Source organism: Aspergillus nidulans, chromosome VIII (genome assembly GCF_000011425.1).
Source record: "Aspergillus nidulans FGSC A4 chromosome VIII".
NCBI lineage: Eukaryota > Fungi > Ascomycota > Eurotiomycetes > Eurotiales > Aspergillaceae > Aspergillus > Aspergillus nidulans.
The window spans coordinates 1298580-1325710 of NC_066264.1; the positions used below are offsets into that span (position 1 = coordinate 1298580).

The 27131-nt window shown below is 51.2% G+C and overlaps 9 protein-coding genes across 9 annotated transcripts, besides 1 other annotated feature; 3 read left to right on the top strand and 6 right to left on the bottom strand.

Moving 5' to 3' along the window:
- On the top strand, positions 1-1646 carry ANIA_01157 (protein gle1; the record flags this gene model as incomplete). The annotated part of the gene is made up of 3 exons (XM_653669.1): positions 1-455; positions 599-815; positions 873-1646. 3 exons carry the CDS (start codon positions 1-3, stop codon positions 1644-1646), a joined length of 1446 nt encoding a protein of 481 aa, XP_658761.1.
- Positions 1-27131: part of a sequence feature (contig 1.16 792..451587(-1)) that runs on past both edges of the window.
- ANIA_01156 (protein pxdA) lies at positions 2815-10575 on the bottom strand (the record flags this gene model as incomplete). The annotated part of the gene is made up of 3 exons (XM_653668.2): positions 2815-9702; positions 10376-10387; positions 10521-10575. 3 exons carry the CDS (start codon positions 10573-10575, stop codon positions 3059-3061), a joined length of 6711 nt encoding a protein of 2236 aa, XP_658760.1. The 3' UTR covers positions 2815-3058.
- On the bottom strand, positions 10628-12324 carry bgt1 (1,3-beta-glucanosyltransferase Bgt1). Its single transcript, XM_653667.2, has 4 exons — positions 11821-12324; positions 11493-11753; positions 11274-11434; positions 10628-11227 (listed from the first exon to the last, which is right to left on the bottom strand). The coding sequence occupies exons 1-4, from the start codon at positions 12075-12077 to the stop codon at positions 10992-10994; spliced, it is 915 nt and encodes a 304-aa protein (XP_658759.2). The 5' UTR covers positions 12078-12324; the 3' UTR covers positions 10628-10991.
- Positions 12692-13293, bottom strand: ANIA_10154 (uncharacterized protein; the record flags this gene model as incomplete). Its single annotated transcript, XM_050613204.1, has 2 exons — positions 12692-12901; positions 12955-13293. The coding sequence occupies 2 exons, from the start codon at positions 13291-13293 to the stop codon at positions 12692-12694; spliced, it is 549 nt and encodes a 182-aa protein (XP_050469037.1).
- Positions 14143-14993, top strand: ANIA_01154 (emp24/gp25L/p24 family protein; the record flags this gene model as incomplete). Its single annotated transcript, XM_653666.1, has 4 exons — positions 14143-14337; positions 14441-14648; positions 14723-14910; positions 14976-14993. 4 exons carry the CDS (start codon positions 14143-14145, stop codon positions 14991-14993), a joined length of 609 nt encoding a protein of 202 aa, XP_658758.1.
- ANIA_01153 (germin family protein) lies at positions 16009-18297 on the top strand (the record flags this gene model as incomplete). The annotated part of the gene is made up of 7 exons (XM_653665.1): positions 16009-16084; positions 16242-16491; positions 16556-16698; positions 16764-17181; positions 17512-17677; positions 17803-17929; positions 18218-18297. The coding sequence occupies 7 exons, from the start codon at positions 16009-16011 to the stop codon at positions 18295-18297; spliced, it is 1260 nt and encodes a 419-aa protein (XP_658757.1).
- ANIA_01152 (DUF3237 domain-containing protein) lies at positions 19089-20106 on the bottom strand (the record flags this gene model as incomplete). Its single annotated transcript, XM_050613205.1, has 8 exons — positions 19089-19294; positions 19358-19377; positions 19435-19537; positions 19613-19628; positions 19698-19837; positions 19888-19922; positions 19984-20011; positions 20065-20106. The coding sequence occupies 8 exons, from the start codon at positions 20104-20106 to the stop codon at positions 19172-19174; spliced, it is 507 nt and encodes a 168-aa protein (XP_050469038.1). The 3' UTR covers positions 19089-19171.
- ANIA_01151 (lactonase family protein) lies at positions 21378-22708 on the bottom strand. The gene is made up of 4 exons (XM_653663.2): positions 22507-22708; positions 22352-22460; positions 21818-22291; positions 21378-21771 (listed from the first exon to the last, which is right to left on the bottom strand). Exons 1-4 carry the CDS (start codon positions 22648-22650, stop codon positions 21416-21418), a joined length of 1083 nt encoding a protein of 360 aa, XP_658755.1. The 5' UTR covers positions 22651-22708; the 3' UTR covers positions 21378-21415.
- On the bottom strand, positions 25413-27043 carry ANIA_01150 (acetylornithine transaminase; the record flags this gene model as incomplete). Its single annotated transcript, XM_050613206.1, has 3 exons — positions 26822-27043; positions 26535-26792; positions 25413-26474 (listed from the first exon to the last, which is right to left on the bottom strand). Exons 1-3 carry the CDS (start codon positions 26930-26932, stop codon positions 25413-25415), a joined length of 1431 nt encoding a protein of 476 aa, XP_050469039.1. The 5' UTR covers positions 26933-27043.

Consider the following 27131-nt stretch of genomic DNA (forward strand, 5'->3'; position numbering starts at 1 on the left):
ATGGGACGATCTGGCTACCCTTCGCAACCGGATAGTCCGTCCAGGCAGCTGATGTTGGAGCTAACCAGGGACCTGGAGCAACTGCGCGTCCACAACTCAGAGTTGAAAAAGGTCAAGGCATACGAACGTCGATCCTTCTATGAGAGTCTCGACAGGGCAGACAGCGAATTGGAAGCTCAACACAATGCGGCACTCGACAAAGTCGCTGCTCGGCATGAGCAAGTCTTGGAGGAAGCAGAAGAGACGTTAAGGGCTTACCAGCGCGCGGTTGAGGAAGAGGCCCGTCGCAAACAGGAAGAGGCTCGGAAAGAGGCGGAGCGGAAAGAACGCGAGAGAGCGGAAAAACTGCGTAAAGAGCAGGAGCTCGCCAGAATGAAAGCTGAACGGGAGGCCGCCCTAAAGGCTGCGGAGGAAGCGAAGCGGAAGGCTGCTGAGGAGATGGAGAGGCAGAAAAAGTTAGAATTGGAAGAAAAGGAGCGCAAGCAGAAGGAACGCGCGGAGGAGGAAAAGAAAAAGCGGAGGCGGGAATCAAGAAGGCTGAAGAGGAAGCTGCACGACTGAAGGAAGAAGAAGCAGCTCAGAAGCAGCTCGCAAATAGTCAAAAACAACTCGGTGGTGGCCGATTGTCGGAGGAGGAGATTAAAACTCACCAACGCTACGTGGAACTACACCAGCACCTGAAAAAGTTCCGTCAATACCTCAGAGACCAAGGCAAATTGAATCCCATCATCAAGCAGAACATGGGGGATATGCGCCGCTCGATCAAGAAATGCGTTGGCCAACTGCGTGAAGGGAAGGGCGTAAACAAGAACCAGGTAATTGAAGCCCCTCGATCCCTATATAGACGCGATCTAAATATATCCTCGGTCCAGACCCAGGAAATCCGCACGACCCTCGAAAGAGCTGCCTCAATAGCTGAACCCTCCGTCGACATTCGCCAATTTATCGCCTTCCCACCCGAAAACATCGCCAAATCTGATGACAACAAAGTCCCAGCTCTCCTTATCTACGGCCTCAACATTCTCGCCAAGTCCCTCATTTCTTCGCTTATCACCGAAGCTTCCATCAATCAAGGTCACGCTGAACCGATCGGCATCGTTGCCGCCCAGATATTCTCCACAGAAGCCTTCCTCTACAAGGGCGTCCACATGGTCGACATTCTCTGGGCTAAATACCGCGTTGTTTGCCCCGCGCTTTGGGGCTTCTACGGGAATGAGAAGACTGAAGCTGGTAGACGCGCGTTGGGATGGTGGCGCGATGGCGGCTCCGATGGGCCATTTGTTAGCGAGCAAGCGCATGCAGACCGGATGACCGCGTTAGGAGCTGGATTTGCGGCCCTAACACTGCGGAACTTCGGCAGGACGCAGCGCAAGAACCCTTTCCCGAACACACTTTACTGGTTCTCCATGCATAAAATCTTAAATATCCCGGTTGCGGAAATTCAGGAGACGCACGTCACGCTCCTATCAGCCATGCTGAGGTCCTCAGCTGAGAGAATCGTCGGTTTTTTTGGGCATATCGGATTGGCATTGATGAGGAAGGCAATTGTTGAATTACCGGCCAACCTTCCGCGTCAGAGTATGGCGGTTAATCAGCTGAAGCTTCTGAAGGACCTTTATCAGCGGGAGAAGAACATCATCATTTGATGGATATAAATTCACACCCACACCAAAGGCGGCAGTGGTGAAAGGCAGACGTTGACACTTCGTGCTAGAACTTGCCAGCATATAACATGGTCGACAAAACAAGAAAGGACGCTTTTCGCCTTTGATAATATATGCAGAACTGTCCGCTATTGGGGCGCTCTCTTATGTTTTTCAAACGCATGATTGGAGTTTGATCTTCCAGCCTCACGCGGCCTAGCCAGCAAGCAGACTACTTGGTCCCCAGCTTACCAGCACTGGAATCAGTCTTGAACCACCTGGATAAGGGAGTTGAACCACCTGGAAGGGAATAGCCTAGAAGTTCTAACCCCGGCTCTTGGGCTCAGCAAATGTTGTCCCCCGACTCGTGTGTAACTGGCCTGCTTCATTCATGACCTTCTAGCCTCACTGAAGTTTATCAATCAGCCAAACCTGCGGAATTGAAGCAAGACAGCTCGAGTACCAGCCAAACTACCGTTTGGCTCGGTCGTTTGCAGCGCTTGTAGTTTGACAAAGCAAACGAAGAGAGGAAACGGAGAGAAACTTCACTCATATATCTCTCTATTTAGATTTGATGTTTGAATTGTGAGATACCTCTTCTCGCACCTCAGTTTGTTGCTTTTCGATGTATACATATCCGCCGTGTAGGTAGGCCTAGGGATTTAGATAACATGGTCTCAACCTCGAAATTTTGCCTCAGCTATAGTTCCAGCAATTGTGCAAATAATACTACTTGCGCTTGCAGATACACATATGCATAAATAGTGCTTCGTGTACCCTTCTGTTCAGAATTTAGGTACTGCGGGCGGGCGTCAATGCGTCCATCTGCAGAAAAACTGACCACACAAGAACCTAGAGCTAATAATACAGCCCAACGCACCTCACATGACTTCATACAAGCCTGTTAAAACCTGTTAAAAGGCTGATAATGGATAAGGGAGAAACCTTAACTATGAGATGGAAGAAGTAAGAGATAGTCCTCATAACCATTAAAGAGAGCCTAGCAATCCAGCTGTCAGAAGAAACCAGAATAGATCATAAAGAGAAGTCTGGATATGAGCGGCAAGTGTGAATACCTAGGTGGCTAGGTAGATTAATTCTTCATATGTTCTGAGCCGACGAAGACATAGCAAGCATTATACAGAGACAGGTAGTTTGTGAAATCAGAATCAGCAGGTGGTATCTGGTAAAGGTAACGAGGACAATAAATATCAAGAGATAAAAGCTAGCAGGAGAACTCCCACCGGTATTAAATACAAGAAGTCAGATAGATAGGTAGCTTAGCTAGCAGGGGTGGGATGTCCAAATCAAAATATAACGAGAAAGCACGCGCCGTATTAACACAGTTTTGGAGATGAACAGATGAACAAAAGAAAGTAGTCAAGGCAGAGAAGATTATAGACAGTCTATCGGTATCATGCTATTTGTGGGCCAAAGGGACCGTCGGCTATCTCCTTCGGAGAGGCTGAGACGAATCCGTCGGCGGTGCTATCGTCTTCCTCGTGGGGAGATTGTACGACGGATTCCGTTGGTGATTCTGCCGCCGTATAGTCGGTAGGCTCGGCGTCGTGGTCATAGCTTGACCCCCGGAGGAGCGGCGGGGTGGTTGGTGGCTCTCGCATCTTGCCGGCGGCACGGGAAGATAGGGGTCTAGGGGTAGCATCGGCGCTTTTGAGCGGTCGAGTTTCCGATGGCCTTCTCCAACTAGGGCCAGCTGTTGCGCTGTTGTTCGGACCACCCTGTCGCGTGTTCGAGCTGGGAGGCGTGAGAAGCCCGGAGAGGAAAGAAGTTGCCGGACTGGGTTTCGAGGGAGTCTGCTCGGAGTTCGCATTCTCCCTTCCCTTACGCCAACTGCCCCATGCTGCCGCCGCTGCGAGAGGTAAAGCTCGCGGAGACGCGGTTAGTTCAGACAGGGAGCGCAAGCTCGAAAAAGTTTGGCCATTCATGGCTCTTTCTTTCTCCTGCTGCTGCATCTGAAGGTTTGCCTTCAGGCGAATAGCGGCATCGCGCACGGAGTCCTTGTTAAACGACGGCTGTGACAAGGTGTTGATGATATCCTGGAGGTCATCCAGACGGACACCCAGAAGTTCACGCAGCCAAGTAATCTCCGAGTCCCTCTCCTTGATCTTGGTTGGAGCATCTTTGTCGACAGCGGAGAGTTCGGCTTCAAGCTCGTCAATGCGGGTTTCACGCTGCTGTAGCTGGTCTTGCAGAACCAGGATTGACTCTCGTAGGGCCTGGGGAGAGATCTTCTCAGGCACCGACGATCCTGGGTTGATCGGCAGGGAAGGAGTGCTTGAGTGTGAGGGCGCGGTCGGTCCAGCAGATTTGGCTGACTGCGCAGCTTCAGCAGCGGCACGGGCAGCTGACTGGGCGATCTCGAGCTTCTCTTCGAGATGCGCCACTCGCTCCTGAAGGTGCTTGATCTTGTCGTCTGAGAACTGCAGCCGCTCGATGTAATGGTTCTCTGTCCGCTGTCTATCTTCGGAAGAGTTATGCATAACGCGAGCGTGACGTTCACGGAGGTCATTGAGAACACGTTCATGCAGTTTCCGCTGTTCCTCCATAGAGTACTCTTTTGACTCGATGGCGCTAGCTACAGCAGTAGCCTTTGTTTCATGCGCTTCCTCAAGTAGCATTTCGTATCGCTCCCGGGCTGTGTCGCTGTCGAGTTTGGCATTATCCAATTGAGTTTCAAGGCGTGCGATCTGGGCCTCAAGCTCGGCACGGACAATGTTGACCTGAGTGGTAGCAGCCTCGATCTCCATTTCCATTGAGGTTCTTGTACGCTGAATCTCAACTCTGCTACTCTCGCGAGCTTCATTGAATTCTCGCTCGAAGCGGCTTGCCTTCATGTCCAATTCCTGGTTCTTTTGCCTCAATTCGCTGACGAGCTCCTCGAGTCGTTCGTTCTCCTGCTGCGACTGCCCGAATATGAACTTCAGTTTTGCCGCCTCGCGCTCCTGCTCTTCCAGCTTCGTGACCTCACTCTCAAGCTGTTCACGCAATTTTGTTTCCCGGTTGTGGGATGCCCGTAGTTCACTATACTTAGCGTTCAATTCTTCCTCTTTGCGTCGCCAAGAGGCCTGGTCACGGGCGATCTCCCCAGTGAGAGCTGCTAATTGATCCTGAAGCTGTTCCATTCTTCCGCTGAGGTTCTGGCGAATGTGCAAGCCGTCCTCAATACGCACCCTCATGTTAGCAACAGTGTTGCGCAGTTGATTGTTTTCAGCCTTGATCTCCTCCAAGCGAGCATTGGTTTCCTCGGTTTCGCGCTTTGCGCTATCAGCCATGAAGCGGTACTCATCGAGCGTGCCCTGGAGAGAGATGTTCTTGGAAGAGAGCTCTTCGAGGGTCAACCTAGTGCTTTCGCGTTCCTCTTCAAGCATAGCAGCTTTTTGCTGGAAGCTCTCGTAGTACGGTATCTTTTCTTGTTGGAATTGCAGCAGTCGTGCTTCAGCAGATTCAGCAGCCGCACTATGACGCGCAGATTCCTCTTCGACATCCTTGAGAAGCCGCTGGAGCTGTGCGATAGTGTCCTGTGCTTGTCTTCGCTTCCTGTACTCGTTTTCGGTTCGATCATCGGCCCCTCTGAGCATGTCTTTCAAATTATTAATCTGGAGCATGAGGTTGTCGGCGCCAATTTCTTCCGCATCCGAACGTGAGCGAGAGTTGAGCTGAGCTGCGACAACTTCCTGAATCATCTCGCGTAAGCCGGCGGTAGGATTCTGAGAGAGGTTCTGCGCTGTCATCGCATGTAGTTCGGTGACAGTGTTGCGAAGCTGTACTATTTCCTCCAACGCGGGCTGTTCTGGAGCAGGAGCAGGCTGAGCGTCCCGTGTTGCTAGAGCTTCCAAAACAACATTCTTAAGCTTCTCGAGTTTACGCTCCCTACGGCGAATTGGTGACCTCGGCCTATAGGATGCATCTTCTTCATAGTCCTCATCTTCGTCATCCGCGTCACTGTCCATTACTTCAGCAGAAGTACTTCGGAATGCCAACGGATTCTGGGCAGGAGCGGAAGTCAAAGCCGCAAGAGATTCTTGAATGGCGCCAAGTGCGTTTTCCAAAGGATAGAGCCGTTCGTCAATGGCGGAGCCGAGAAGCTCATTGACACGGCGATCAAAGAACCTGCTTCGATATGCCAGCTTGACATCTTCTCCAGGAGAAAACACATCATCCCAGTCGCTGATGTGGTCATTCTGACTCATTAACTGTCGTACAGGTGAGTGTGCGTTGGAGGCCACGCCCTTGGTAGGAGTGGCAGAGAACTGAGACTGTGCATCGAAGTCGAGTTTAGGTACATGGAGAGTATGAGATACAGCACCCCTTCCAGGGCTAGGGCTCGGAGGCTCGCTCCTGTTGTCTGCCTGAACATGGCGTTTCTCCTTTGACGGTCCTTGGACTGGCTCTGGGAGGTGGCTTGGGGGTTTCGGGGTACTGATCCGCTCAACCCCAATGTCAGAATCCTCGTTAAGCTGATCCATAACGGCATTAAGCTGTTCTTCATTGGGGGAATCCTGGTCATTCGCAATATGCGACTTATTATCCTCAGCTTTACGGGGGATATCTTTAGGCTGATCCTCTGTGTTAGGGTTAGCAGAAGCCGATTGTTCTGTGGATAACCGCTGCGCAGGTGTTGATGGTGGCGGACTCGCAACAGCGTAGCGCGAAGACATTAAGCCTTTATTCTGCTTTGGTGGCGTGTCTTTGGGAGGAGGTGCTGGTGGTTCAGCGATGAATGGTACAAATTCAGCAATGGACGGCTTGAAGCTGAACGGCTTTGCTGAGGCTGAAAGGGCGCTCTTTTGACCGAACTCAACATATTTGATTTCTTTGGTTGGTTCGGGCTGTTCCTTTGACTCCTGATGCCTAGGTTCATCTTCTGCAACTGCTTCATGACTCTGATGTTGAACATCATCCGGCCCGACCGCATCGGCTTTAGTATCGGAAGGAGCCCATGTCGATGCTTCACTGGCGGGTGTACCCTTACGCTCAAGAGGATCATTGTCGGCAGCGGAGTCTGTAGTGCCTCGCTCAGGAAGAGCATTTTCCTTGCCCTCGGCAGGTTGAGAAGCGCTTGACGGCTGCTGAGGCTGCGAGTTATTGGCCTCACCCAAAGGATGTGATATGCTAAACCTAGCCTCGCCATCATCGCTTCCACCAACACGTCGAGCACGCTTGTGTCGATCAGTAGGAACTGGCCGGCCACGATCGTCCATTGTCTCTTTTGGTACCTTGCTTTGTTCCTCTCCCTTCGCTTCATCCGGTCGGACGATCGGTATCGCCTTCGATTTTTTGGCGGAGTTGGCGATTTTTGTTATATCAATGTCGCCGAAGATCTTAGTCCTACCAGGGTTGAACTCCGGCGCAGCGACATTCAGGGAAGCAGTAGACGGGGCTGAGAACTTGAATTCACGGGATTGGCTGCTCTGGCTGCCGTGGAAAACAGTCTCAATTTTACCCGGAGTAAACGAAGGAGCAGCAACATTGAGCCTTCCAGCAGGTTGTTCAGCGCCAAAAGTGAATACGGAGTGCTCCAGCTTCGGAAATTGGAAGGCGTTTTGCTGTTGGAAAGGCAACTGTTGCGAAGGAAGTTGTCCCGTTGGCGCAAACTCCTTTGCCTCGACGTTAAGACTGGATGTTGACAGTTTCGAACGGTGCCCGCCAGCAAATGAGCCGTTACTGGGTTTTGGCTCATGCCAAGGGAACTGGTGGGCGAGTGATCCATTGCGGCGAGGAGTCCCAGACAAGCTAGGGTTAGTGTCGATATCAGAACCTTCATGAGCTGGCTCCCCAGGATAGGCATCTCCGTAAAAATGGTTCAAATGCTGGGCCATGTGTTGAGGCGCGTTAGTCTCCGGTAGTGTCCACCTAGAGTTCAGCAGACCGTGTCCCCCAATATTATGATGCATTGGATCGTAGTCACCATCATCAAGCTCTTTGTCGATAGAATCCTCCAGGTGGTACTCAGAAGTGACTTGATCAACGCCCTTCTGAAGCGTCTCACTCAGATTATGACCACGGCTATGACCACGAGGAGTGGGCTGAGCGATCTCGACCGTAGACGCATGGAAGTTATCCGGGTTGGGCGGAGGGGTTCGCAGGGGTCGTAGTTGATCCTCGGTGTAGTCATCGTGTATCCGGTGTTGATACTGGTCGTCGGAAGCGTCCTTTTGTTGCTTTGTCTGATCACCCCACCCAAGATGGAAAGCATTTGGATCGTTCATAGGAGAAACAGGTGATAACATAGAAGTAAGACTGGACAGAGTTCCTGGGATAGTTGACGTAGGCCCGCTTTGACGCAAGTTAATGAAGCTCTGAGGTGTAAGTGAGCCTTGTGCGGGAGGCGTTGGCTGGAAAGGAAGGAATCCTGGTATGATGTTCTGGTCGACACCGTAAAATGGCGTTTGAACACCAAACTGAGATGCGGGCGATGCCAGCGACGCGATTCCATTGCTCATATTTCCTCCCTGTGTAAGTTGCGGCGAGAATGGATGGTGCATTGATAAAGGATTGCTAGCAGCTGATGCAGTTGGGATCGGTGGGGATGCAACAAGGCCAGGAAAGGGTGTCATAGGGTTCAGCGCAGATGCAGGTGACGGTGATGGTGGGACATCTTCATCCCCTCCAAACACACCCAACGCCCGTAGTTTCTCTTCTTGCAATTGATTAACATACTCATCCCAGAGCGCCTTGTTAGGAAAGCTGACGGTATAGCTTCCAGACTTCCGTTCCTCCTGGATATCGCTTTCTTCAGGGTATGATGGACGACTCGCACCTCCAAGCTCAAAGTTGAAGGGATCCTCTGGTGCGCTGACGTTGAAGCCTCGAACATCGTAACCTAGTTCTTCCCATTGTTGCAAGCCTCGCCTGACATCTTCAGCGGTCAACAGCCGATATCCAGACTCTTCTGTGCCTCTCTTGTCGTATAGAGGGAGCTCAATAACGCATCCTTTTCCGCGCCACGTGACCTTCTTCTTTTGTCTTCGCGGCAGGGGTTTATCCTTAACCGGTTTCTCAACGTCGACCTCCGTTTGAGCAATTTGTGTAGGAGTCTCCTTCGTCGGCGTCAGACCGTTTTCTTCTATTGGAGGTGGTGGTAAAGGCTTCTCATCTGGCGAGAGAGGCTTGTGTTCTGCTCCAGCAGGTTGCGTCTCCTTTGTGTCGGCCATCGTGTTTGGCTGTGGATCTTCGTCGTATGCGAAACCCCAGAAATCTTCCTGCCGAAGAGTATCAGTTCTTTTGTGGAGCGGCTCCTTTCTTTTGCGGACTGGTCCTCCCTTACCAGCAGATCTTCGGTTGACGAAGTCGGCTAGCGTAGGGGTCTTCAGTAGGTCCTGATCTAGTGAGTCCTGTTCTAACCCAAGCCAGTCGTCGGATGCGTCGTCTGCAAAGTGGTTTGCGGCCGTGATGAACGAGGGAGCCTCGCTACCAGAATCGTCGCTCAACCAGTTGCTTCGCTCAGTTCTTTGTTGACCGGAAAGGTATTGGTTGATCCAATCCTGCGTGAAATCCTGAATCGACTTTCCTCTTCTACGTTCCGGGGAACGTTCGAGACTATTACTGCCGACCTCAATCACTGGACCCTGGGACGGGGGGAGGCTGCGCAGTATAGTAGGCCTATTCGGCTCGAGCCCGAACTGAATTGAGATTGGAGAGCTATCTCCCGAATCGCGGTCAAGGACAGCGTCTTTCTGACTCAATGACCACGACAGTGTCCGTGGGCTAGGTGCGGCATACGGGGAACCCCAGGCCGTAGTATAGTAGACACTGCTTTCCGCCTTCTTATCCTCCGGGGACGTGGTAGACGAGTCCAAAGCACCACGATATCTCTGTAGAATCGGGAGGGTCGACGGTTCGGTGAAGGCGACACTGCGACTTCCGGGGGAAGTTGGCCGGCCAGGTGATCCAGCAGCCGAGCGACTCGACGCACCTGGGGATGGAAAAGGCGACTGCAGCGGGGCCGACAGCAGCGAATTGTCACGGACGCCAGAGGGGTTCGTGGAATGCGGCGGTGGAGGAGAAAGCGCCGAATTGGCGGAAGACACGGTTTGATCTAGATTTGTGCAAGACAATGGATTTAGCCTGTGGTCCATGCAATCTGGGCTCGCAGAGAACGCAGAAAGATCGAAGAGAGCCTGGGTAATGATTGACCAACCTTCCGTGTCGACTCTTGCAGCAAGCACTTGCTTGCTGCTCTCCCTATTGTCCAGAATGTTGAAGCATGGAATTCAAATACCAGTATCTTCCACGTCGTCAAGCGGCTATCGCGGGGACCCTCGCACAACCTAGCGGACGCAAACAAAAACGTAGACGCGGAGCTGTTCGTGGGAGACGTGTACGGAGCGAGTCGCGGCGAATTGGCGGAGCGATCCCGTAGTAGCAGCGAGCGGGCTCTTCAGGGGGAGCGGGCGGCAATAAAAGCGACAGGTATGATGAACAACAGATCACAGAAACCTAGGGCATGCGAAGGACTTGGACATGGCGCATACGCGAAGGGCAGCCGGATCGAGGTTGAACGATGGAAGAAACGAAGAATTCAATGACACTAAACTAGGGGAGATGGCTTCCTAAGGTTATTTTGCCGGGTTGCCTATCGGGGTTGGGCCATGCCACGACCTCATTTCCAACGACCATTAGCAGAGCAGAGAAGGTTATTTTACAGTACGTAATTTACCTCGAGGACCTTTAACAATGAGCATTATTTACACTAGCACACCGAGGCTTACGGGAATTATTAGCTACTATACCACATACAGCAGTTAGTGAACCGTTAATAAAACTGCTAATTTGCATAAAATTCGGCTCTAACTCGCTTCAGCTCTCTCCGAGGCTCCCAAGGAGACCCTTGTGCTCACTGCTTTGCCAACTCACCGCCATAAAGTGGTTCAAGCGCAGGTCGGACGCGTTTCGTATTGTTCTGCCTCATCACTGGTCGCTTGAGGGAGGTACAGTAATAGTGCAAAAGCAGCTTATATTTGGTTGAATGTTTTGCTTTCTGGTCAATAAAGGGTGCCCCTGAATGCTTAAATTGCTGAGCCCCATAAACAACTAAACAACGCGCTCGTGGTTCGTGTCTGCCCACTCAGGGGTAAAAGTGCGCTATGAACCACGGTTTCCGCCTACCGTTACCACACTACTCCATACTCCATACTTCGACCCAAACTCGGTAGGCCATAACATGTAATATGATGGCCTCATATGATGTAACAATTTCTTCCAAACAAGGCCACAGAAAGCAAACCAGATTCCCTTATTTATTGCGGTCTGATATGTTACATCGAATCAGATATTGAATTTTAGGTATCCGAAAATTGTCCCGCATACCACCTACAAAATTCAACACTAGTTCGGGCACGACAAATCGAACTTGGCCTTGCGATCATCGGTAAAGAGACCCCAGTGTTTCTCGTCCTTGAGCTCGCCGTTGTCGCCCTTGGTGTCGGGCTTCCAGGTCTCGTCAAAGGCCTCGAAGTAGAAAACATCGATGCCCCAGGTGAGCATGGCGCAGACGGCATTCTTGTAGTATTTTTCAGCGAACTTGGTGCTGGCCTTGGCAGCGCCGTAGTCAGATCCGCCATCTACAGCCGTTAGTACGAGTCTAGACTTAATGTGCATGAAGCTCACCGGTAGGCCAGCCGCTCTCGCCGTTGCCAAATCGGATTTTCTTCGCATTGTCGCCGGCAACCTTCTCGATGTGGGCCTTGGCTTGTGCCATGTCATCGAAGTAGGTAGCAGTGGCATTGTCGATGTCTTGGCCCTGCCAGTACGCGAAACCGTTCGCCATGCTTACGAGGATTAGCAACGCAAAATAGAAGCGAACGCCGAGTCGAGGAGGTTACTTACAAGTAGGTGACGCCTCCTGTTATGAGAGGGTCCGCAGTACCGTCGGCGAACTTGTTCCAGCTGTCCACAGTGCCGACCTCAACGCCGTCGAATTCTTGCTTAACTTGGTTGATTCTCTTCAGGAGTTTCGGGGCATCGATCAGATCTCCACGGTAGAGGCATTCGGAGCCAACAGTGATCGCATGGATAACCTCTTCGTTTCCAGGAACAGTATTCTTTAGAGCTTTAAAATCTTTGTTGAAGGACTCATCGTAGTCGGGCCTGAGGATGAAAGCGAAGGTTAGCACCTATCAATGGCACTAATTGAAAAGGAGACCAGGAAAAATACCAGACACCCAGCACAACCTTGAAGCCCTTGGCCTTTGCAGCCGGAACGATGTTCTTCGCGGTGTCGCAGTCGCTTGCTGAGTAGGTACGAACCAGCGTCGTCAGGTGCTTGATCGCATCGAAATCTTTCTTGTAATCATCGGCGGTCTTGCAGGACGAGTCGGGGTTTTGGTTTCCCAGGGCTAGTCCGAAGGTTCCGCGTGTAGCGACAGCCGGCATGGCTGCCGCTAGAAGAGCAATAATCCCGGCGACGCGCATTACGATATCTCGTCTATACGATGTAGAGGGGAACGAAAGGATGAGTCGATAGAAGCTCGAACTCGGTGCCTGTCAAAAAGATCGAACTGTCTCCGGCCTTGTTCACTGTAATTCCTAAGAACGAGTGTTCCGCAAGATGTTCGGTCCTAAAAATTAACAGACAAATGAGCGTAATGAAAAAAAAGTGATATCACACAAACAAAGATAAGGAATGACTGTATTTGAAAAGAGTGATGTCGAACAGATGTTTGAGCGTTGGACGAGAGGGATGGAGGTGAACCCTGGGTACTCCTGAAACCGACCATACCCCATAAGGCCGGGATTACTCAGGCACCACCACTCAAGGGTCCTTTCTTTCTCCACACCAGCGATCCCTATCACCCTGCGCTATTCTTGGATTCATTATGATTTCTGACAGCTCTGGACTCAATATTTCCTCTATTGCCCTGCAGGCTTAAGTAACGCTTTCAATCCTGGGAATCCCCCCTTATATTCATTGATCTGATAGCTCTGGGGCTGTTCTAAAAATATATGGAGGCAAACGCGTCAGGGGATTTCTTGGTCTCCAAAGTTCAGCACTATGAAAGTACTTGATATTTTCACTTCCTGTTCTCCTACTCCTCAACGACGGACCTTGCTTGCCACGGCGTAATACTGCGGCCGGTTTCGGTATTGAACCGACGACAGATCGTTTCCCAACGGTCCCTTTCCCAATCCGCCGCAATGCGGTGGAGGAGAAGCACCTCGTCCAGGGTGAACTCGTCGTCGATAAAATAAGCTCTTTTTGTTTCTGCTCGCCTGGACGGGACATAATCACCATTCGTCTGCAAAGGTTAATGGCTTCTGATTCAGCATTTAGGAGCGCGCTAGTACTCACATCCTCACCGAGGGATGGGCTGAACGACACATGACGCTCCTCTCTGCCATAATCATCGTCATGATTATCTTCAAGATACCAGTCATTGTCATTATCGACCACCTCAAAATCATGCCGTTCAAGGTTTCTGCGCCTGCCGTCCCCGATATCGACCCACCGCTGCTTGAGTTCTGCGATAGGTCTATTGTCCATGACCATCGAAATTCGCTTCCATGAGACCTTAGCCGCCCTCAACTGCCGGAGTACTCTGTCGTTCTCAGTGGACCACGGAATAGATCCTGAAGATGCGTCTGGAAAAACTGCCATTGAGTGTTGATATGGAGTGAGCGGTCTGCGCATTGCGGGATATGCGAACACCCATCGTGGACTCGCTCTGGCAGGAACCTGGAGCCACATCCATTAGGGTAAGCCGCAGTCAGTGTGCTATTAGCTCTAGATGGAGCAGTTACCTGGTAGCGGACGACGCTCGCAGTTCTGGCACTAAATGGGGAAGGTCTTTCTTCCCGGAGACCACCTAGAAGCGAAATCCGATACTGCTTGCCATTTGCTACGAGGATCGGCATGATATAAACTCGTGGTTCTTGAGCGGCTTCTGGGCAAGGGAGTATTCATGCACAAGAGGTAGTCTACTCCGAGTAGAGTAATTGATTGATGGGAGGGCCCAGCCGTCGCTACTTCCGAAACGAGGTGCTTGGTTTAAGAACGCCTGACCCAGCGATGTAACTCATGCATATTTATGAAATATGCATGATGCTTAGGGATGTAGCTATATGGATAGAGATGTTTAAAGCCTACTTGTATTCGAAGTATTGACTCTACATGCGAGAGACCTCAATCATTGGGTAATGGACATTGTAAGTATTCCACGAGAGATAATAAATGTTTCACTGAAGTGCCAGACAAGGCATCACTCTTACGAGCATTGAAACCTCCAAATTATGGATATGTATATGGTAGATGGACTTGGATGCATAGTAGAATCCTGTCAATAGCGATGATTGAACGGGGAGGTGGTCCGAGCGTCATGAATTTCCAGAGTGACGGAGAGACCACCTTGCGCGTCAACTAGCAAGCCAACACTCCAATCCACCACAAAACATCTCAACGCGGGGACTTCAACTCCTTACATGAGATAATAATCACCGTCGAACAATCAATACATACAGCCTAGTGAGCCGAACTGCTACCATGCGATTTTCCGCAGCCTCCCTCCTGCTCGGACTGAGCTGGATCACAGCCGCCGCCGCACACAACATCCAGCTCCGCGCCCACTCACGAGAATGCTTTCACGAGACCCTGCACAAGGATGACAAGATGACTGTGTCGTTCCAAGTTGGTGACCGGGAATTTGGCGGCAGCGGAAATCTAGAAATTGACTTCTGGGTATGCTCCGAACTCGTCCAAATATGCGCAATCGGAATCAACAATTTCATGCTCAATTGGTTCTGGCTGTCATCAACATTTGCTGACTATTTTCGCGGCATAGGTCGAAGACCCCCAATCCAACCGCCAATACTATAAACAAGCCATCTCCTCCGAAGACTACTCGTTCACCGCGCAGCTGGACGGAAAATACGTCTACTGCTTCAGCAATGAAGGCTGGACCTCAAACTCGAAGGAAGTCTCGTTCAATGTTCACGGAATTGTCTACGTTCCTGAATCGGAAATGGCACAGGATCCGCTGGAGACGGAAGGTGAGCGTCGCAGATGGGAGATTATCCTGGCAGCTTTTGGGCAATAGACACTGACATGAACCTTTTTTCGCTAGTCCGACGGCTTTTGGAAAATCTGGCCCAAGTCAAGGATGAGCAGTCTTACATTGTTGTGCGCGAAAGGGTACACCGGAACACGGCTGAGAGCACGAATGCACGAGTCAAGTGGTGGAGCATCTTCCAGCTTGCGGTGCTTATTGGCGAGGGTATTTTCCAGGTTTGGTGGTTGAAGAGGTTCTTTGAGGTGAGTTATTCTGTCTTATTCACTGCAATGACGATATCGTTGCTGACGATGGGTTGAATCTACAGGTGAAGCGCGTTGTCTGAAATATGTGTTATGAGCGAAATTGGTGGGCTATCCTACGTGCCCCTGCATGTCTGTGGACTAGGCTGGCCTTTCGAATGGGAGTATGATACTACGATTTACATATTTATCTTGGGAATACTACTAGATTCGATATTCACAATACTGGAGTTCTGTTCCGTCTCTAAAGTGTCCTAATGCTCCATCGCTGCTAGGCTACGATGTCTGCCTATCTACACCATGTCCGAAGAGAACGTGCCAGGCTCAGTGACAATTCCTCATGTTTCGAACACTTATCACCGTTTCACCCTTTACGCAGCGCAGCCTTGCAATCCCAGTTATCTGCAGACACTTGAGCATCTTCAAACCCCGGGGTAATCAATTCTTACTGCTTGTGACAAAGAAAACCGAAGAGCATTGGGATGACCACCCAGAGTAAACCGAGCCTAAGGGCGTATCCCGACAACGTATATCTGAGAAGTATATGGGAACAGCTGATCGATAAGTCCCATGTCCCACAGGGAAGGTGCTCAATACATTTGACGAGCAACTCATGTTGATTCCGCCTCCCACCCCCAAGCCCGGAAGGCAAGGCTAGCCACGTACCCCGTACTTCATCTTGCAATCAGAGACTGGCTTGACCGGGCTGACCATTTTATGCTGGATATGAAATATGCTATACTTCTTAGGAGGGGACGAGGAAGGGAAGTAATGCCGATGGTCTCCGCAATGGCAGGGTCAAGGGTGCGTATTGCAAGTTCCAGAGGGTTACCTAATACGCATTAACCAATCAACTGCAGCCTCAGGCTCACCTAAACTCCGTTCGCTGGCAGTTAGGGCTACCTTGGCGTGCCAGTAGTGAGGGCCCTAGGGCCTTGAGCCACTGAATATGAGCGGACGACTGTTTATGACCGCAAGTGCTCCAATAGGAGTAGGCGTGATGTGTAAGGACTATTACTTTATTTATAACCCGTTTATATAGGTCGTTGTCATCAAGGGCCTTGATATACTGTATTAACAGAGCCATGAACAGTAATCATGTTGCGAAAGTCCTCAGCAAGGCACAGTTACTTGCATACATCTTTCTTGAATGTGCATCAACCAAACTTGTCTGGTAGGTGAAGATGAGCACCGCAGCAACTCAAGCTGAGTAACGCCAAGGGCGGCTGAGGCACGGAGCATGAAGGTATACGCATACCTATACGGACTCCACTCGCAGCTCTATACGCAGAAAATAGTTGGTATCTCGAGGTATATAAACTTGAGTACAGGTGTCAGCTATGTCTATTATAGACAGCATTCAATCGACACCACTGCGCTATCCAGTTTCTTCCCAAGCCAAACCACCATCGACTACCCAAACACTTACTCTCACGACATGCGTCCCCAATCTACCCTACCTGCTGTCACCACCGCAGTGCTCGCCATTGCGCTCTCAGTAACAGCAGCGCCAGCGCCCCAGTCGATCACCAAGCGAGCCCCCGAGCTCAGCCTGACGGCTCAATTGAAACTGGCAGACACGTACGCCTCTGACGCCGATAGCTACTCATTGAACCCGGCAAGTGCCACGACTAACTGCCACTAGGGCTATTGAACGCTACGCCCTCCTTCCAGACGACTCAGACTTTGTCTTTGACTTCAACACAGCTGAGACTCCAATCGCCACAAGCCAGAACTTCTATCCACTTGTTGGCACCGGGATCTCGTTCAATATGGGATCGTTACCTGGTACGTCTTCCGTAGACTAAACTCCCAGCTGTCGGCCTTTCTGGCTTACACCATGCGTCATACAGCATGCAGCATGTCCTTCGTCCACCTGCATCCACGCGCCACCGAGCTCCTCACCCTAACCTCTGGTCACGTCCTTACGGAGATGGTCCCTGAGGCCGGCGTTACCGACTCCTCCGGCAAGCCGCGGGTGATCAAAACCGATCTCCACGCCGGCCAAATGACCATTTTTCCGGCGGGCTCATTCCATACCCAGGTGAATCCGGACTGCTCGGCCGCGAATTTTACCGCTGCGTTTACGTCTGATGAGTTTGCAGTGGCAATGGTTGCAAGGCAGACGTTTGAGTTCAGTGATGATATTATTGCGGCGAGCTTTGGACAGGTTATTGCCGGGGAGGACATCGAGCAGGTGAGGGATGCCATTCCGAAGTCTCTCGCGATCGAGGTTGAGGGGTGTCTGAGCAAGTGTGGGAAACAGACGAGGTAAATGATCGGTATGCGTGCATTCTTACTGTGGTTCGAATGTAGATCCAAGTGAATGGATGCAGAAGCAAGGTTTAGACATCTTAGAGATTCCCGGAGTGAATTTATGCAGCTAAAAGGGTCGCTGTTTCGGCTGATCTAAATGTACCTGTCTCGACTGTCTTGTCTGTCCCGTTGACGGATTTGGGTTAGAACTTCTTGGTCTCAACGATTTCATGTAGTTAGAACATACCGTCAGTCAAATCGGATCAATTTGGTTACCCGAGCCATGAGGGAAATCTTCATTGAATCAATGCTTGAGATCATGGTCATTTACCCCTGCACTGTCAGATTCCGACGGAACCTCACTGTGTCTGAGCCCCTGTTGAATCCTCTGAACAAGTATCACCAGGTCACTTACCGTCTAGGTGGCTCTACTGCTTTACCACTCACTCTCTGGGACATCCAGATGGCTAAGGGTGCCTCAGCCAAGCTGCGGCTGTATAAGCGTATGCGAGTGCGTCAACGTATAGCGGCATCCCGTCCTCACTAACCCTAAATCTGCTGCCCAGCTTTGACCCGACCCTAGTTCCGCAATCTGCAGTATTATTTAGGTGATCTAAATAAGTTCCTGACCTCCAGAAACCTGCTTGTCTACCGCACGAGACATTCCTGGACCAGAACGCAGCCTCGAACCATGGCTCGAGGACAGACAAACAGCACTTCAAGCGCGAGAAAGGTAATGTATATACTGCTGAAGTGGATTCAGGTTAGTGCCATCTGTACAGACTCAGCCTCCATCACTCCTGGCCACGGAGTCCTCCAGCTACCTCTTCCACCCTGCTATAACAGTTGCCAAAATGTAAGGATGCGGATATGGCGACCGGGGAGGATATGTCGCCCCGCTATGCCTCCAGGAACTCTGCATACAGCACGGACTAACCGCTGGTTCTCCAGATTTGGTAGGGTATTGGAGGTTTCGGCTTGCGACCAGATAGGGCTGAACTTTCGCCAAACCCTAAGATGACCGCTAATTTGCTACTATAACCCTGGTCAGTGCAACTACATCAGGTTCTGTTTGAGCACTGTTCGCATACGTCAGTGGTCAGCCTAGAGCCCGCCGGATCTTCGGCATAGACAGCCCTTGGATCATGTTACTCCATGCAGTATTCACGCAGATATGGTTGCCACAGCGTTTGAATCTACCGCACCTCTGTGTGGTTTTAGGAGGTTGTGCGAATAGGGAACGAAAGCTACGTCAACTGGTTGATCTAGCGATGAACGTTCAAAAGCTGAAGGGCCGTTTCAGAGGTGTTTCTATCTACCAGTTGATCTGTCGCAGGCAGGCTCCCTCAGGTTGGAGTCTTGGTTCGTGTACTACGAAGGGCAGGGTATTGTGAGGGGCATAGAGAGGGGTTATAAGAAGTACATAGTGTACAACTACAGTACGACTGTTTGACTTACAAAAGGTGGCCGGCCCATGGACAAGTATAGGGCCCAGACCAGTGTGAGGAGTTGTAGGAAAGATGGAGGAGGGAGATCAGGGGGTTTAAAGGCCATTCTTAATAGGCGTCTCTGGAGGGACTGAGCAGCAGAACCAAGAGGTGGGAGGTTCTGAGATTGCGTAAGGCGATGCTCTCGCCGCAGAGGATGGTCACATTCATTAGGTGGTGACTGGCGAGATTACTCTTACCTCAGGCCGTAGACGCATAACGGACACGCACACCGACGGGAGAAGAGAATAGGTTTGTTAGCTACCTCTAATATGGCAGTTCCACTCTACGCTGCCTATTTAGGGCATATGATGACCTCGTTACTGAACGACGTGTAGAGCTAGCTGCATATTCTGTGGGAAGATCTCTAGAGAACCGCGGTCGAGATCTGTCCGAGATCTTGCTGGATGAGAGTTGCAAAAAGAAGAGTCAATCAGCTCATTTCATGCCATTCTTTACTTTGTCAGGTATCCCTGCTCAGTACAGTGCCTATCGAGCTCAACCTCAAAAGTACTCAATTAAGCATGCACAACTTGAGCAACCCGGTACTCGACCACAACCGGCTTTCCCTTCTGCACATTGAAGCGGCCCTTGCCGACAAAGACACGGTTCTCGAGGTCCTTGTAGCGTTCGTGGCCGGTCTATCGCGGAACATTAGTTAGGGTCCGTTGATACTTTCCTGGAAAGGTAGACTATTTTCTCACCTCGACAGTAAGGTGCGTGACTGTACGGATCATATGATTAGCATTATCCTTGTTAAAGGAAGTCATGGTGCACCCACAAGAATTCCCAAATGGCGTGCTTCCCTCCTCCGCTGTTCCGGAGAGGACTTTCTGCTCTGCTTCACCGAGTGTAACGACGCCAGTGTAGTTCACGTAGATGAGCTGATGGCAGGACGGCAGTTAGTTCACGTCAGGTCTTCATTTGACTAGTTTCTCTGGATCCGGTGGGTGACTTACGGCGTCATCCTGGGTTCTGCGAAGGGAATTAAAGAATTAAACACCGTATTATCAGCGACTTCGTCAAGTTCAAGCGGAGACATACTTGATAACGCCATTAGCGTTCAGGCGCATATGCTTTCCATCAGGGTCGGCGTGGATGTAGTCGTTGCCGGTGCCCACAACCTGCGCCTCGAAGGCTGGTTCGAAGCCCTCTGCAGTCTTAAAAACACCTTTGCTGAAAGGCTGATTCGGTCTTAGCCCTTCTCGTCAAGTTCCATGCTGCGGATACTCACAATAACCTGCAGGTTGGTATCGCGGACTCCGGTGCCTAGGGAGGTCAATGGGAGGGTGCTCTTTCCATTGTTTTGAGGTTCGTGGTGTCGGCTTACCGACTGCTAGCGGGGCATCGAGTTCGATCTGTGATAGCAAATTAGATGCTTGTCGAGGGAGCAGAAGGTGTAGCTACATGCCTGGATGGTGAAAGCGGGCTTGAGGCTGGGGAATTCGGACATGGTGCTGGTATTGCGATGGTTAATCGATGGTTAATCGTGTAGCTGGTTGAGGAATTGAGATGGTGAGGGGTCGGAAGATGGCGGCGGGGAGCTCAAAGCTATTTATCCCGGCAGCCCCGCACTGAGAAGAAGCCTTGAGGCTGTACTTATTCGGGACCCGAGTCTCCTTCCATGGTCCAACGTGGTGCAACTATTGTGCCTGAAATTTTACCGAGTGCGGCCCAACTAATAGAGATGTGTTTAGTCGACAGGACATGCTCGTCTTCCAAGGGTCAATGACAGAGACCGGTGTTTCTCCCAAGGTGCGACATACCACGGGTCTTTAGTATATCTTTACTTGAACTTGAAGCAGGACCAGCCACTCTCAGCGGATAGAATGGTATTGTCCCTATCTTGAAACTGGAGTGCAATTCGCACTAGTCACAGACTAAGCCCGGATTCAACGGCAAACGCTCAACGGCAAACGCTCAACTGCACAAGCTCGCTGGCGTCACGACCTCTTCAGTATGAACCTCGGTGACATCTTTAGGTCTAGACGAAATCGATTGAAGGTACTCGGTTTAAGCGGACGATCAGGATGCCTCCAGGGAGGATCATGGTTCCCAGAGCAAAACGGGAATTCGAATCTCAGGACCCATTAATCTTGGTGAGAGCTTGCCAACGATGAGTGACAAGCCTGGCAACAACAGACGAGGCGACGACCTGCAGCGCGGGCCAACAAGTGCTTGGACCGGTGGCTTGCGACTCGAATGGGGCTGATGACGCACGTTAGTATCCCGAGGGGTGCATTGCAAGACGAGAATCATCGGCATAGCCTATCTAATGAACCAGTAAGCTTTGACACCTTCAATTGTGGGGTGGACATCGGCAAAAGTTTAAGGACTGCAAAGAAACTGGTTGGTAAGTTCGCTGTACAGTGTCAGCAAGGGGGTTATTTGGCGGGTGACTGTCAGTCTAAGACATCGTTCGTTGAAAGCGGCTCGGCTCTGATTTGGCAGAGGGCAGCATCTCTTCCATGACAGGGTAGGTAGCATTATAGGGGTGCTCAGTGAGAGAAGCAATTATCATGGAACGAATCTGCTTAAGAGAGTGTACCATCTGCTGCTCTATCTGTTTTTGCTGCAAGGGTACTCGACCTACACCGAGGTTTGGAATGCTGGTCGAGTCTGAAGCACATCTTGCAGCTGAAACAAATGCCGGAAAGGATGGTCACGTAACTAATGATGGAGAGGGGCCTGGTGGGAAGATGAAGCGAAGTGATGTTCGAAGTTTTCCCATTTGTTCTATGTCTTTATTTTTATATCATTATTTAATCGTACCAAATCGCGTTCATGCCGAATCCTTGCTCTGGAATATCCACACGTGCCACGCGAGAAAGATTCTCGTCACGGAATCTGTAAATCTCGACGAAGCCCAGCTGGTCATCGCAGAGCGCCAGCCACTCGTCACTCCAGTCGCATGGGCTCACAGCGTTGGAGTGGCCGCCGCTGGTGGAAGTAGGGTGGATAAACAGCTGGCGCTCGATGTTGCCGTTCGGGCCCAGCTTGAAAGCGGTAATGTAACCGGTCACATCAAAGTGGTTGCTGCGGGTAGTTGCGAAAAGATATTCACCGCTGCGAGTAGTGAAAGTGACATCACCGCGGTACTTGTTGCGGGGGGGAAGGCCTATAAATGTCAGATCAAAGCAGGATTGTCGGTTCGCGAGACATACCAGGAGGAAGTAAAGGATATGTGATGTGCGTAAAGACAGGCTTGTGGGTTCGCTCGTCAATGACGTAGACGGCCAAGCGGTTGCCAGCTTCCATCAGAGCATAGAGGTACTTGCCGCTGGGGTGCATTTCAACCCAGCGAGGGTGATCGCCAGGGTCAGGGGCCTCAAGACAATCGACGAGACTCAGTTCTCCTGTCTTAGGGTCTTTGAGATGGGTCCAGATCTTGTTGGCCTGCAAATCCGCAGAGTATAAGTAGGTTTCGGTAGGGTCAAACACCATGCCGTGAATACCGGTGTTCGGCTCGTACTCGTAGTTCTGGATGTTCTTGGCCAGACGACCGTCCGATTCTACTGAGAACACATTGCCGAATCCAGCGTACTTATAGAACGGATTTCCATAAACGTTATAGGGAGGTTTGCGGGCTGCGAGTACGAAGATTGCGCGTGTGTTTGTGTCTTCATTGGCGGCCATAGCTGTGAAAGAGAAAGTCAGTCAAGACTGCTCAGCTGCGCGGAAAGCAGGAGTAGACGTACGATGCCCAGCAACTGGATGAGATACTTGGTGGACAATTTCGGTAGGGCTGTTGACTGCGAAGCTATTCCACTTCTTCATGGCAGCACCATAGATGGTTTTTTTGTCATGCTGCTTTGGTTAGACACGCCAATGAAGTACCAAATGAAGAACATACAGAGAAAGTCATCCATGAGATCGGCTCAGCTTCTGGAATGTCAGTCTTCTTAACCAATTCCAGAGTCAAAGCCTCGTCATCGAAAGCAACTGTATAGATGCGGCCTGGACGGGTCCAAGTGCCCACCATCAAATGATGCTTCATCCTGACTGACTGAGTGACTGGTCGCAATTGACGGAGATATCGAGGAGACGAAGTCGTCACACGCCACATCAGGAGCAGTAACAGAAGAAGAGGAGGGGAGGTATTCAAATGGATACTGAGGTTAAGAACGGCAATCAATCACGGCAGCGGGCCTTGAGTGCCTGAGGCATGCTTCCCCAGAAGCCCCGCAAAGAGCGGATGAAGAAATTGCCGCTAGAACATCCCAACTCTCGAATCAGGAACAACTGCAGATTGTTTTCGTCATCATTGTTGTAATGCCGGAGACCAAGTCTGGAGAGGTACGCGGCAATTGTAGAGCCTATCGAAGCCAGCCAGCCTGCGGCCGAAGCATATGTAAGATACAGCGGTCGAGTAGGCACGGCAGTAGGCGAGGCGGTTGAGGTTCAGTCAATCATCGGCAGTCAGCTGCCTGGATCCCGGAAAGCGGTTTGCTGCGGCAGAATCCCAAGCTTGAGGCGCAGATCCCTGCATCACATGACTACGCGTCGCGTTTACCAAAGCAGGCCGTGTTGTAACGTCCTCTCTCTTCCTCTTCCCACTCATCCATCAGCTTTCGCATCGCTCCCGCTCAACCAATTTTCTGAGAAGATCTCGCTTGCCACTGCTCATGGTATCGCTAATACGTATACTCGTCAAACAACACGTTTACCGCGCGAAATCTGTCTTTCCGTGTCCGAAACCCCGCCGGTATTCACCTCTTGCCTGCAGGCACCCTTACAGACGTACTGCCTCATACTCCCTGATTTCAATCAAGCCTGCTCAAAGCTCTAGTAGGAGCGCCGACTTGCCTGATTGAAATTGGGAATCTAACCCTAAGCTACCTTCGTCGGTCCTGAAACCGCCTCGCAGTGAAGCATGGGAGTTGTTGACTAGCCGATTCATTTTGGCAAAAGGCAGCTCTTCCAGAGCCGAAAGGCAGCTGAAAGACGGATCACCATGCGTTTTTCAAGTCCACCACTCGGACACGCGTCGGTATCCTATGCTGGATGCTCCATGCGGATCAACAGGGATGGGTTTGTCTATGCTGGAGATTAGAAACTGAGGAACAGCCGTGCGGATTGATCGAGCATTCTTGGATGTATTTCGCTGGCTGGCATCAATGCGGACCCAAAATATCTTTGGCAGAAACATTGCATGTCGCCAGGCGAAATGTTTCTGAACACAACAGCTGTCTTGAGGACTAGCCTACACGCGGTCATACAGTTGGGCTGCTATAGGGAAGATCCACTTGCCAGAATCAATTGAATCAACCGAACCCAGACTTCGGCTAAACGCATTCGATTGTAGCAAGGTTTTCTCTATTGCTCCTCACAAGTATGACTCTTGGGAGTTCAAAACTGTCCCCAATAACTCTGGCCTGTTGTCACGTTCCGGTATCGATCTTTCCGCCGACCCAGCTTCGCCAACCACGTACTCTGTCTCTAAAGCTAGCCACCTCAAATCACGGCACCAGCCATCGATTTGCTTCGTACATCGAAGGTCCGATCCACTGCGTTAACCGTCTCTTTGCAATGTAGATTGCAAATTGATCGCACGGGCTCCGACACCTATCCTTTGGGATAGAAACAAATAAAGCGGTTTTTCTGGATGTTTTTTGGCCGCCCTCCAGTCTCGGAGAGAAAACGAAAAACTTGTCCCTGGAAGTACTCTGTCACACACGAGTGGTCGATATACCGCAGGGTAAAAATTCGCGACATGATTCTACAGGTCCCTCGGCGCAGAAAAACCACGACAAGCATTCCAGCAAAATGCCCTCTGAAACGGACATGCCGAGATCTTCTCAGAAAAGCTTGTGAAAGGGATGCAGCTGCGATAAGCATGTTCACTAAGCCCCACCGTCCAGACCCTGCGATACTCTTCCTTCAAACTCAACGACCCTTTCCATCCATTCCGTGCCTCTCTACTGAAGGTGCTGGAACCAACGATGGCGGGACCTCTCTCGTGTGAGGCTCAAAGTTTAGGCTTGTCTGCTGTTTGTTCGGTGAAAGTTCCTGTAGGTTTGACACTCATGGGTAAACTGATCGGGTTTTGTGTCTCTGGAGAAAGAATCGGAGTGTGTTCTGCTGGTGTGGGCTGGTGAATGGGCCGTTTCCCTTCGGGGGACGGTCCCCCCCTTTTTTTATACGTCTCCCCCTCTTGTTCAGTGGCTCTGAGTGTTAAGTGGCTAACTGCATTGCAGGGTTGATGATTTATTGGGTTGATTACCCTGGTTTTAATATTCTCGAGCCTTGACTCTTGCAGCAACACCTAGCCTCATAACATAAACAACTTGATAGGAAGCGGACTTGCCATTGGGCCAAAGGGTACGAAGCGTACTGGTATCATGTGTTCGGAGCTGGTGAAGATTATGGATGAGGTATAAAAAAAAGTCGTACTTTGCATTCCAGTTGGAAACTAGCAAGTTAAGTTAGGGCCGGACTCTTAACTATGGGAAGCGTCACCAATCGTTAAGCGATTTGAAAGATAACACCTTCTACTGTCGTATGAGATTTGACGGAGATATCCAAATCTCGCGTAATCGCAACAGGTTGTGAGTGTATCTCTGATGCCAGATTCCAAGAGCAAATCAGGACTCGCAGAGACAGCTGAAGTTACAACTGCTTTTTTCTATGTCTATCCTACCCTAAACCAAGCCAGAAGCAGTAATGCTAATTGGTATATCGACTCAAACCAAATCAAAGCGGAATACAAGTCATAATATGCGTAGTGCGCACGCACACAACCCCATACTCAAGGCTAGCTTAAGCCTTCACGGCCTCAAAAGCCTGCTCCAGAATCCTTAGCGCAGTCTTCAGCTGCTCCTCTGTAATCGTCAATGGAGGAACAAACCGCAGACATCCCTCTCCAGCTGTAATGATGAGCATGCCCCGTTCCCGCGCGGCAGTGACAATCTCACCAGCCCTGGCGGAGAAGTCTTTCGACAGCTGCAGGCCAAGAATGAGGCCGCGGCCGCGCACCTCAGAGACAAGATCAGGGTATTTCTGCTGCAGCGCCTGGAAGCCAGCGACCAGGATGGCGGACTTATCCTGGACGGATTTCTGTAGCTCAGGCGAGGCCAGGCGGTGGATGATATGGTGGGCTACACGGCAGGCGAGAGGGTTGCCGCCAAAAGTGGTGCCGTGGTCGCCGGCCTTGATGTTGTCCGCAACAGTCTTTCCAGAAACGATGGTTGCGCCGATGGGGATGCCGTTGCCGAGGGCTTTGGCGGTGGTGAGGATGTCAGGGTGTGCAGCTTCGCCGGAGGACGGGACGAGAGACGGATGGGCGTGGGCCCAGAAGCTGCCGGTGCGAGAAAGACCACACTGGATCTCGTCGAAGATCAGGACGGCGCCGACGTCGTCGCAGCGCTTGCGAAGGGCAGAGAGGAACTCGGGTGTTGCAACGTTGACACCACCTTCGCCCTGGATGGGCTCGACAATCACACCACAGGTCTTCTCGGTCACGAGATCTTTCAGCTGGGCAACATCGTTGTACTTGCCGTATTTGAACCCGGGGAGCATGGGTGAGAAGGGAGTCTGGTATTTCGGGTTCGGGGTCGCGGAGAGGGCGCCCATTGTACGGCCGTGGAAGGAGTTGTGGAAGGAAACGATTTCGTGCTTTGCGCCGGAAGGATCGCGGGCGCGTCCGGTCTTACGGGCGAACTTGATGGCGGCCTCGTTGGCCTCGGTGCCGGAGTTGGCGATGAAAACTTGGGCAGCGTCGCGCATGGCTCCCGACTCGCGCGTAAGGATGATGAGGTCTTTGCTGAGAGCGCCAACCCAGGCATTGTGATACAGGTTGGAGGCATGGAGAAGGGTTTCGGCCTAATTAACCCGTCAGCACTTCTGATATTTGTATGTATAGTATGAGACTAGCGTGCGCACCTGCTCGGCGATGATCTTGGAGATCTCGGGATCGCAGTGACCGAGGGAGTTCACGGCAATTCCTGCTGTGAGATCGAGGTACCGTCTGTTCTCCATATCCCACAAATAACACCCCTGTCCCTTAACCATGATCGGGGCCGGGCGGACGTAGGTAGGGACAAGGTACGGCGCGCGCTCGTTGACAAAAGCTGCGGAGACGGAGTCGGCACCGGGGTCAGGAGTAACAACGGCACCCTTCACATTGTTAGATACACCAGCCTTCATAAAAGCAAGAAGAGTTCACTCACCTGAGCTTTCAAAGTCGCAGAGACATACCGGCGCTGCATTGGTGACTCAACCGCAGAGACCAGTCTCTTCGCCAGCGGCATTCGCCGCGACGCCGCACGAACAAAAGACATTGCAACGGAAACTCTTAGCAAGGGATGAGTTGACAAGCAATTGGCGGGTGCGGCCGAGTTCAAGAGTGGGAGGGAAGGGGGATAGCGTGAGAAGCGAAGAAATGCCGCATCCAAAAACGAGTCGAAATGTTGGATGATTCATGGGCGATATCGGCTCGGCACCTCCGCAACTTCCATCCGCCACTCCGCATTCTTCACC